General features: G+C 42.4%; 1 protein-coding gene across 2 annotated transcripts; it reads right to left on the reverse strand.

The window, feature by feature from the left end:
• Positions 1-2,733: 2,733 nt before the first annotated feature.
• Positions 2,734-10,986, reverse strand: LOC145959791 (uncharacterized). 2 transcript variants are annotated; one of them, XM_083078946.1, is made up of 4 exons: positions 10,682-10,986; positions 10,040-10,338; positions 9,614-9,951; positions 7,998-9,506 (listed from the first exon to the last, which is right to left on the reverse strand). In XM_083078946.1, exons 2-4 carry the CDS (start codon positions 10,325-10,327, stop codon positions 8,822-8,824), a joined length of 1,311 nt encoding a protein of 436 aa, XP_082935072.1. In that variant the 5' UTR covers positions 10,328-10,338; positions 10,682-10,986; the 3' UTR covers positions 7,998-8,821. The 2 variants fall into 2 exon arrangements, with proteins under 2 accessions (XP_082935073.1, XP_082935072.1); XM_083078947.1 differs by lacking the exon at positions 10,682-10,986 and having other exon boundaries at positions 2,734-9,506; positions 10,087-10,336.
• Between the last annotated feature and the right edge of the window lie 636 nt (positions 10,987-11,622).

The following is an 11,622-nucleotide window of genomic DNA, read 5'->3' on the forward strand; positions in this document are numbered from 1 at the left end:
TTATTAACAAATATATATTTCTTGTTTTTTTATTCATTTTGCTCATAAATATATATATTTTATATAATAAAATTTAAGTGATTGTAGTCTTAATCTAAATGTTTTTTTTTTAATTTTAAGTTTTTGAATATATATACAGGGCGATCCTGAAAAACGATCCGTCTATAAAATGACGTATTCCTGACACCATTCTAAGACAATTTTTCCTTTACCAAAATTTGATTTGAAGCGTAGTTTTTGAATTATGAGCAAAAATAGTTAGTAAATCACGCGTCGAGTACAGAAGGCAGGCAGGAGCGGCGCGGCGTGCCGCGAGCGCGGGCGCAGCTGACCGCCCGACGGGTGATTATCACCGCATGAGTCGCTAACTATTTTATCTTATAACATAAAATTATGCTTTAAATAAAATTTTGGTAAAGAAGAAAATGTCTTAGAATTACGTCAGAAATACGTGTTGCTTAAAATAACGTTATTTTAATAATGAAAAGTTGTTCCGGATCGCCGGCCGTCCGACGTTGCAATCAGCTGATTGCTACACGCGATGTGTGTATGGCGGAGTGTGTGCGTAAGAGAGAGAGAGAAAGAGAGAGAAAGAGGGAGAGAGGGAGGGTAGGAGGGACAGACATTCATACACACGCACGCACTTTTTTTCTCGCTCTCTTTCTCTCTTTTACGCAACACTCATACACTCTCTCATTCGGTCTCTCACCCACACTCTCTCGGTCACTCACTCACTCACTCACCTGCTTACTCACTTGCTCACTCACCTTGTAGCAGCGTAGCGAATCTTCATGCTATGTATTGTTGTATCTGCTGCACGGTTATGATTGCTAGAGATGCGCGACACATCGAAATTTTTTCGATTATTAGTCTCACACTCGATTGACACAATACAGATTACGCGATAACGAGTTTACTGTTTATTCACTCACTATTGATTTATCGATACCAAAAATTACTTTCAAAGAAACGCGAATGCAAACAACACATGACTCGACGCGAAGCGACGGACCGCGGAGACTGCGCGACCACAAGAGTTATGTTGCCAGAAACGCGACACGCGACATCTAACAAACGACTTGCGCGTGGCGCGTGATTGACGCGAGATAAGACGAACGATCGGCTAAAACCTTCGCATTGCGAATGCGGTAGAAAACATGAATAATTATTATTTTAAAAAGCATGTGTTGTACGTTATTACGTTTTCGAAATTATTGCATTCACGATGCGAAGATTTAAGTCAATCGCAAGAATAATGTAATTAAAATTACATACAATGTAATTGAATAATGTAATTTTAATTACATTATTCTTGCGATTGACTTAAATCTTCGCATCGTGAATGCAATAATTTCGAAAACGTAATAACGTACAACACATGCTTTTTAAAATAATAATTATTCATGTTTTCTACCGCATTCGCAATGCGAAGGTTTTAGCCGATCGTTCGTCTTATCTCGCGTCAATCACGCGCCACGCGCAAGTCGTTTGTTAGATGTCGCGTGTCGCGTTTCTGGCAACATAACTCTTGTGGTCGCGCAGTCTCCGCGGTCCGTCGCTTCGCGTCGAGTCATGTGTTGTTTGCATTCGCGTTTCTTTGAAAGTAATTTTTGGTATCGATAAATCAATAGTGAGTGAATAAACAGTAAACTCGTTATCGCGTAATCTGTATTGTGTCAATCGAGTGTGAGACTAATAATCGAAAAAATTTCGATGTGTCGCGCATCTCTAGCAATCATAACCGTGCAGCAGATACAACAATACATAGCATGAAGATTCGCTACGCTGCTACAAGGTGAGTGAGCAAGTGAGTAAGCAGGTGAGTGAGTGAGTGAGTGACCGAGAGAGTGTGGGTGAGAGACCGAATGAGAGAGTGTATGAGTGTTGCGTAAAAGAGAGAAAGAGAGCGAGAAAAAAAGTGCGTGCGTGTGTATGAATGTCTGTCCCTCCTACCCTCCCTCTCTCCCTCTTTCTCTCTCTTTCTCTCTCTCTCTTACGCACACACTCCGCCATACACACATCGCGTGTAGCAATCAGCTGATTGCAACGTCGGACGGCCGGCGATCCGGAACAACTTTTCATTATTAAAATAACGTTATTTTAAGCAACACGTATTTCTGACGTAATTCTAAGACATTTTCTTCTTTACCAAAATTTTATTTAAAGCATAATTTTATGTTATAAGATAAAATAGTTAGCGACTCATGCGGTGATAATCACCCGTCGGGCGGTCAGCTGCGCCCGCGCTCGCGGCACGCCGCGCCGCTCCTGCCTGCCTTCTGTACTCGACGCGTGATTTACTAACTATTTTTGCTCATAATTCAAAAACTACGCTTCAAATCAAATTTTGGTAAAGGAAAAATTGTCTTAGAATGGTGTCAGGAATACGTCATTTTATAGACGGATCGTTTTTCAGGATCGCCCTGTATAGAATATACGTATGTACAATTAATATATAAATATATTAAAAATTATATATATAAGTATTAATATGTAAATATATTATAAATTATATATGAGTATTATGAGTATATATCTTTTCTGCTATCAGTTATATATGACATATATAAAATGGTTAATTAATATTCACATCATGTCATATATACTATTTTTTATATATATTTGCATTATATATTTTGTATTATATTTTTCACAATTTCTTTATGTACATATATTCAAGTTTTATTGAATTTAATTTATATTACATATTATAATGTGTTAGAAAGAGAACGAAAACCAAAGGAGAGAATGAGGAAAGTACAGATGGCAGTACTAGTATACTCGCTGACTTCGCGCATGCGCATTTCATTTTATGCTACACAAACTTCAAAGGTGCCGACAGGGAGTTGCGCTACTGTATATACTGTGCCAAGGCGGCGGCCTGGGAGGACCTTATTTCCTCCCTTAACGAGGATCCGTGGGGGCGCCCGTAGGTTGGTCCTCAATAAACTGAGGCCGCGGGCGCCTCCGACTACGGAGTCCCTGGACCCTGGTTTCCTCGGGGAGGTGGTTGGGGCCCTCTTCCCTGAGGGAGCCGGGGATGCGGTGCACTTTCCCCCTTTGGGAGGGGTGCCTGAGGGGGAGAGGAGTTGGAGGTATCCGTTGACGAGATGAGGGATGCTGTCCGGAAAATGAAGACGAATAAGGCTCCGGGTCCGGACGGCATCCCGGGTAGAGTTTGGGCCCTAGCCATGGGCGAAGTAGGGGGGCCCATGAAAAAGTCCCCTCCCTCCCTTCTCCTTTCCCCTTTTCTCGTTTCCCTTCCTTCCTCCACGTCTTTGTCCTTCCTTCCTATTAGTGGAGTGTTAACCTGTCATGGGCGGGGGGGCTGCGGGGGCGGGGATGTCCCCGTAGCAAACTTCTCCCACTCATGGCGGGCGGGGCGTCCTAGTACTTGCACAGTGGCGCTGGGGTGCTCCACATTCAGTTTAATCTTAAACCCGTGCTTGCCACGCTTGGTCCTTTAGTGTAAAAATTAGTCGTATGATGTGCGTCTTTACGCATACGCGAGGCGACTCCCTGGAAGTTATGTGCAAGCGGTTCCCGGGGAGTCGCCGTTAGCGGTTAGGATGCCATCGGTGAGGTTTAGCGGGTAGTCAGGTCTGGGTGGATGCATCCAGCCTGGAGTCCCGCACTACCCGAAGCTTCCCCCGAAGTGGATGGTGTCCGTCAACAAAATTCCTCATCGATAAAAAAAAGGGGGGGGCCCTGAGGTATCTCTTTACGAGATGCCCCAGGGAGGGGGTCTTTCCTTCCCCTTGGAAGGAGGCGAGACTGGTCCTCCTCCCTAAGGGGGGAAGGGACCCCGCGGAACCATCGGCCTACCGGCCTCTGTTTGCTGGATGAGGTCCGTAAGCTGATGGAGAGAATCGTGGTGGGGCGGCTCAATGAGCACCTGAGCAGGAGCGGGGGACTCAACGCGCGACAATTTGGGTTCCGGGCGGGCCGGTCGACCATCGACGCAGTCGATGATCTGCGGGCCTGCTCGGAGCGGATGATCCAGGACGGGAGGGTGGCGTTGGCTGTGTCCTTGGACATAGTCAACGCCTTTAATACTCTCCCGTGGGATAAGGTGGACGCGGGTCTTCGGGCACACGGGGTCCCCGGATATCTGGTCAGGATAGTCCGGGCCTACTTCGTGAGTAGAGGGATAGTCTTTCGTGACGCGAGGGGGGAGTTGAGAAGGCGGGAGATCCTTCGCGGGGTTCCACAGGGGTCCGTCTTGGGGCCCCTGTTATGGAACCTCGCGTACGACGAGGTCTTGGGGAGAGTCCTTCCCCCCGGCTGCCACGTCATCTGTTACGCGGATGACACTCTTGTGGTGGCTGGGGGGAGGAACTGGGAGGACGCGATCGTGAGAGGGAATATCGCGGTAGCCGGGGTGGTCGGAGGTATCAAAGGCCTGGGTCTAAGGGTGGCCCCTCGGAAGACAGAAGCTATCTTCTTTCATGATGGCTCCCGAGGGGCTCCCCCCCAGACTACCCCTGACGGTAGATGGACACAGAGTCGAGGTGGGGACACGGATGAAGTATCTAGGTCTCCACCTCGACGGTAGATTGGAGTTCGGGGAGCACTTTGCTCAGCTGGCCCCCAAAATGGGGAGGATGGCGGGCTCACTTTGGAGGCTGTTGCCCAACCTTGGGGGGCCGGACGGCCGTGTCCGCAAATTGTACGTGGGCACGGTCGGTTCGGTGGCCCTTTATGGGGCTCCGATCTGGGCGGGTGCGGCCTCGAGGTCCAGGAGGATTAGGGGTTTCTTGCGGGGGGCACATAGGCCCATCGTACTAAGGGCCGCCCGTGCATACCGCACAGTGTCGTATGCGGCGGCGGCGTTGTTAGCTGGGGCCCCTCCCCTGGAGCTTCTGGCTCAGGGCCAGTCAATGACGTACTGGCAGGTCCGGGAGCTCCGGGAGAGGGGATTACTGATGTGTCTGACGGCGAAGAATGCCATCAGACGCCAGGTGGTGGACTCTGTCCTCGTGGACTGGCGGAGACTATTGTCTGGGCCGACCTACGAGGAACAGAGAGTTGTGAGGGCGATTTTGCCGGTCTTCGCGCAATGGGTGGGGAGAGACTGGGGGCAGATGACTTTCAGGGTGGCGCAGGTGCTGACCGGACACGGGTGTTTCGGACAGTACCTGTACCGCATTGGGAGGTAGATGTCCTCGGGATGCCATCACTGTGGGGAGGACCGGGACACGGCGCAGCACACCCTCGAGGCGTGTGTGGCCTGGGTGGTGCAGCGCCGTGCCCTGGTCCATGTTATAGGTGAGGACCTCTCCTTGGTGGCGGTCGTCAGGGCCATGACGGAGACGGAGGAGTCCTGGAGGGCGGTAGCTTGCTACTGCGAGACCGTCATGACGGCGAAGGAGGAGGCCGGAAGGGAGAGGAGAGAGAGGAGAAGGATGCCTCCTCCTCCACCACGGGCACAGGGCCCCAGGAGGGTGTTGCGGGGGAGAAGGAGGCTGCCAGGGCCTCTGGCCCCATCGCGGAATCCATCCTGAGGAGGAAGAATGGAAGTACCCTATAGGCAGAGCGGAGGAGGGCTTCCGGGGACCGGGGAGCCTTAGCTTTAGTATGGCCCCCCTGCAGTGTCCCCACCTCCCGCCCCCCTCACGGCACAAGAAGAGGCCCCGCCACCGGGGGCCACGGCGAGTCAACAGTGGAAGAAGCCCCGCCACTAGGGGCTGCAGCAAGAGGGGAGCAGGCGTGGAGTGGGGAAACTCCCGCCTGCATTTCCCCCATGGATGGTACCGGGAGTGGAGGTGCCCCCCCCCGGTAACTACAGAAGGTAAGGCGGTGAGGGGGTCGCGGAAGAATGCTTCGGCGTACCCGTGGCCCCCCCTCGTAAAACCGCGGTGGAGGACACCCGCAGGGGTTTTAGCCGGTAGGAGTCCGGCATAACCTCCTCTCCCTCCCCGGGGAGAGGAGGTATCCATGAGGATTTCCCCTGCGCAAAAAAAAAACAAAAAAAAACAAAATATATTAATGCAATATTAATAAATTAGATATTTATTTGAAGGTGATGTTATTAAGTTATTTAAAATTATGCATTGTAAATATTATCATACGAATTATAATTATTTGATATATATTATTTTTTTAGTATCAATTAACTATTTTTTAAATGATAAGCTGCGAAATTATTACATTTTGTTTGTGAAGTATTTATATGGCAGTGAATACGTTAACATCATCAGTGCATATTTTTCAAGTTTTTATTTTAACATGTGATTCGCTGTCTTTGTTGAAGAATTCAAATGATTCTATAATTATTAATAAAAGAGATTTGATAATAGATATTTAAAAAAATTGTGTCACGCTTCTTTTTCGATATCATTATCATTTCTGTTTTTTTTCTTTGTGACACAGGCGTTTTTTAATTGGTAAATTATAATAAAATAAATAATAGGAAACTTTATATAATAAAAAAATGAATTATGTAAGCAATCCGCAAAGTAAACGAACAAGATTAGAAGACTAGAAAGAGAAGACAGAGAAGAATCTTCATCTTTGTTGGATTTGCATCATTAAGAGATGAAGATTTCTTTGATATTCTTACAGGTAATATAAAATTTAAATCTATAACACATAAAATGTAGAGAGACATTGTGTCATAACAAAGGAAACAAATATTAAGACTTTAATTTTAAATGCCAAGTGTAAAGAGACGAATGCAAATTAGATAAATTATAAATTGTATGCGATTGTATAAAAAAATACTATCTATAGAAATCTTATAAACAATCCTACGTCGATTAATAATAAATAACAAGAGTATTACGCCATGAGTCAAATAATAACAAATTTCGTATTATCAATTTTGCAACAAACAGAAATGTGATGTGATTATTAATTCAACTATATACATTCTGGGAGAAAAATCTACATTGATATGATTGCACGTAAATAACGGTTGCGAAAGCAACAATTTGACAATGGCCAACAAACAGAAAAACTTATAGCCGAATAGATCACACACACGATAGATAAAAATAAGGGAATGCTACCCATAAGAAGAGAGAATACGCATAATAAATAAGTGATTATGTTTTGTATAAATTTTATATAAATAGAGAATAGCAGAAAGAAAACAGGCACCTATCTATATAGCTGCATAAAATTAATTATATAATATGTATTTATATAAAAGTATGACACTGTTCCTTTTTCGATTATTTCAAGAATTTGTTGCTTTTATGGCAAACAATTCCTTATTGTCGCTGTGACTTAAAGAAATCTTTTTAGAGAAATGAAATGTGCAATATAGATGCATATAATATAACACATTTTAAACAAAATGCGAGAGAGTAATATAAGGTATAAGAGAGTAATATATTCCACAGATTTATAATAAAATATTTCTTCCTAAAATAAGATTTGTTATTTCTATGATTTAATTCAATCGACACGATTGAATTATCGAGAATAGTGACTCACAAACTAATTTTTTTTCTAGCGAGAAAGAGAGAGAGAGAGAGAGAGAGAGAGAGAGAGAACTGGAATGCAATTTACATAAAAAAAGATCTAATATGTTTTTGCAATATTTCCTATATATCTTTCAACACACGCAAGTGTAATTATATTTCTATGTGTGCGTGTGTGTCAAAAAATATTTTATGATGTATAAGCAAACTTACTTGATTCAATTATATGTATTTCCTATATATTTTTGGTTTAAAATAAAATGTGTAAATATGTATAATATATTAGGCTTAAATTTTACTTTTTCTAACAAATTGTAAATGTAATAGATAACAATATACATATCTTTAAAAAAATTAATGATTATTATATCCACAAAAGATGTAGGCTTACTTACATCTTGGATGTGTATTGCAGCATTTTATTACAGCTGATTAAGAGCTCTATTGGAAGAAAAAGTTGACTAAACCTTCATCGTATAGTTGGCTAAATGAACTTGAATCATTAATATATTAATGGATAAATAATGCTAAATATATCGCATATGAATTTTTACTAAAAATGAATATATATAATATATATATAATCTTTGGAGCATAATAAATTCTTGCATCAACTATGTATTGTTTTTAATATCATTAGTTGTTAGCATCACAAGTATCAAACTTAAATATGACACACTTGCAATCTTATTTTAAGTGATTACTTAGTTATAGAAATATTCACATTCATTATAAATTTACACTTTGTTGTTATTAGTTATCTTCACGATGGATACAATAACTAATTAATAACAGCAATCACTTAAAATTAATCACTATATTATGATCCTGTTATCTCAGTGAAATTCACATATATTTTCTATATGTATATTTTCATACCACATACTTTGTGTCTCCGTTACAATCATTTGAGCCATATTAATCTCTACGATATTTACAGAAAAAGATTAGGGCACTTTAGCTTCCAATTCCTCCAATATTAATTTGTAAAATGCTAAATGTAAAAAATCTGTGTGTGAAGTACTAAAAACTTATCTATATGTGTCATATATATAAAAACATTTTTTCTATGCTGCCTTATTCCGACTTGGAAAAAAGACTTATTATTTATGAATACTGTTGTTCTGATAAAATGCACTGAAAATTTGTATACAAATATGCTAGAAATATATCTCGTAGTATATTAACTAGTAGCCTCCAGTGTGCTAAGAAATGTCGAAAGTTTAAAGCGTAACGAGTTCATTAAATGAGTAAAATGAGTTTAATGACTTTCAAAAGCTTATAATGAAACTAAATCGATCTTTCCCAATTTCTCTTGTTGTCAAAACAATGAGGAACATGACTGTCTCATTATAAGAAGTATAAAATATGTCACTCACTTATTGATGAATTGCTTACGCGCAGTCGTCACTAGGTCGTCTATTGTGTTCCTCGTCTTCCTCGAGCCTTCGATTGACGGAATGCGAGAGAGCGTACGTTTTATTAAAGTCTATCGTGACGTAGCCTATCTGCGGCTTATTTGGAGATTCGGGAGGAGACGGCGGCAGGTTTGCATTATTATCGGATGTACCAGGTAAATCCCTCGTATCCAGATCCAAAACCGCGTAATTCATCTCTCCGGGATCTCTCGGGCATTCTGTCGGCGTGGAGGCCAAGGGCGATTTTTCGGAGGCGCCGGAGAATCTCTTCTTCAAAGTCTGGATCTCGCTCGGCAAGTTGTAGTAAGAATGCTTGAAAGTTTCTTCGTCATCCGATTGTACAACGGGTAATGGAGGTGGACGCGTTCTGATGGCAATCTTGTCTATGTGATCTTGTCCGGGACTTACGTTTATGTATGGATGTTGAGATCCACCTAAGTTAATCTCCTCCTTAAATTGATTCGTTTCGGAAGTACTATGCGTCGGAGAGATACGATTGCAGACGGTTTCGCTGCAGATGTCTATATTCATGTAAGGATTAATCGGTAACGGCGATGCTGGGTCACAATTAGTAGCTTCTGCACTAGGCTGAACGGGTATCAATTCTGTTTCTGCGAGTCCATTTTTTATCGCGTTCTCAACTGCAGTAGTTTGTGGTGATCTGCAACAATAAAAGAGAGAATACAATATTAGTACGAATTAAATATTATGAGAATTAAACATTATATTCGATATCGTTTTATCCGATCGATTAAAATAATGCGTTACCTTTGTATTGCTCTTCCAAGATTCTTATTATTGTTGTGTTCAGTGAGGTCAGATGACAAGACTTCTTCATTGACGTAAGAGGACAGAGGAGGCTGAGATATCGGTGGCGGAGGCGGCAGCATAGGAGGTGGCGACGGTGATCCCGCAGTCCCTTGGGGTGATATAGGACCGCTACTGCTTCCGACACTGCTCAATCTTCCGATACCGTTTTGCTGGCTATGACTAATAGATGATATTGGATCTAAGTAGTTAGGCTCTACCACTCTTGGCATTGTTGAAGTAGGATGCGGCGCAACTGAGAAGTCTCTCGACAGTGAGTCCTCTCCATTTTTGGACACCTATTTAATGGATAAAAAAGATGTATTTCTTTGCGATATATATGTATAAAATATTAATATCAGAGAAGAAGAGGTTGTCCGCACAAACCTGAACTTTGGTTTGCACAAGATTAAACAAATCTCTCGCCTTCTTACATTTGAAAGCATATATGCCTTCGCCTGTATTGCAACGTCTGCCAGACTCAAAACTAAAGAGCTCCGAGTCAAACCCGTATCGCCGTAAACAGCGAAGCGGCCATGTGGTGGCCGGCTTGCCATCCTGATGAAATATAATATTTATGTCGGTGATCTCCAAACGTCCACGAGCAATGGATTTACCGTGGTCATTCACGTTCATCACTTGGAAAACGTTCGTCCTACTATTAACGCAACCCATCCTTCGATTATCTAAACAAAAAGATGACAATAATTATATTCGCAATAAAATTATAATTATTATAATTCGCAATATAATTATAATTAATATAATTTGATAAAATTACATAAAAGAAGATTCGTTGACGTATGTTCGGATCACGGGGAGCGATAAAACGAATAGGAAAAATAAAAGGCGGCCGTTTCCGATTTTGATTTATCTCGCATATTCCGATTAAAGTGATTCAGAGTCATTACCAAGAAGCAAAGGAATAAACCTGCATGTATAGAGCGAGATAAATTGCGATAATTGTCGCCTCGTGTGTCATCGACATCGCGCGCGAAATCAATCAGACATATATATATATATACACACCAAATGCGACATAGCCAAAACGACATGATAGGAGGAGGAGGTCCGTCTTCCGACAAGTGCGTAATCGCCGACCGCGTCTACTCGCACGTCAGCGCGGTTATGCCATTTCACCATAGTATCGAGGGCGACCCGGGAGACGAACGTACGAGATGTATGACGACGCTTACGAGGACCGCGCCAAATTCCTCATCCTTCGGGCCGACGAGGCGTATATCGGTGGATGTAGGCACGTTTCAATTTCAATTGCAAATTATACAAATATTTGATGAGTTCGAGAGGGAGCCCTCGAGGGAGGGGGAAGACGACGTCGCTTGGGTTGGGGCGAGAGACGGAATCGTTGCGACGCGCCATCTTCCGGAGACGCGTCGAGACACTCACCCAGCTCACGAGATTAGATACCGACGGTAGATAACGATGTTATCTGTTTTACCCGGAGAGCCAGAAACGCCCGCGATTTTTGGATCATTCGTAAAATGACGGCTGGCGGGGGGACCACGGATTCGAGAAACGGGTACGTAATATTGTATTATATATAATGTACGAGGCAATATAAATTGCATATAGTTTGTGCAGGCTATAACTTTGTTTTTTTTCACGCTTGTCATTTTTTTATATCTTCAAATTATACGAATATCTAACGATGATGGAAAACAAGTTTTACCTGGAATCTGACGCTCGCGCGCTTTTCATTTACTTATCGTTTAAAGTATAAAAAATCATACTTGGAGAAAATTATGTCGAACAAAATGTCAATTGGATTAAGTCTTATCAAGGCATTAATTAATCAATAAAATTAATCATTCTAATTAATACCTATTACTATAAGATTGACAAAGTTGATATTTCGTGTCATGTGTTGTGATAAGATCTCTGAACAAATAACGCACAAATGCAAATCGTTATAGCTCATTTTAGTTCGTTGCTATTTCAGACAAAAGGAT

The sequence above is a fragment of the Camponotus vicinus genome, unplaced genomic scaffold (genome assembly GCF_025532165.1).
Source record: "Camponotus vicinus isolate PSW18456_S1 unplaced genomic scaffold, iyCamVici1.0 SCAF_1, whole genome shotgun sequence".
Lineage (NCBI taxonomy): Eukaryota > Metazoa > Arthropoda > Insecta > Hymenoptera > Formicidae > Camponotus > Camponotus vicinus.

What these genes read in the sequence shown, in the direction of transcription:
- LOC145959791 (XM_083078946.1), bottom strand. Translation starts at nt 10,327, where the DNA reads ATGGGTTGCGTTAATAGTAGGACGAACGTTTTCCAAGTGATGAACGTG. An exon ending in TTGTGCAAACCAAAGTTCAG is followed by an intron (nt 9,952 to 10,039) that starts GTTTGTGCGGAC and finishes TCCATTAAATAG; the next exon opens with GTGTCCAAAAATGGAGAGGA. An exon ending in CTTGGAAGAGCAATACAAAG is followed by an intron (nt 9,507 to 9,613) that starts GTAACGCATTAT and finishes TTATTGTTGCAG; the next exon opens with ATCACCACAAACTACTGCAG.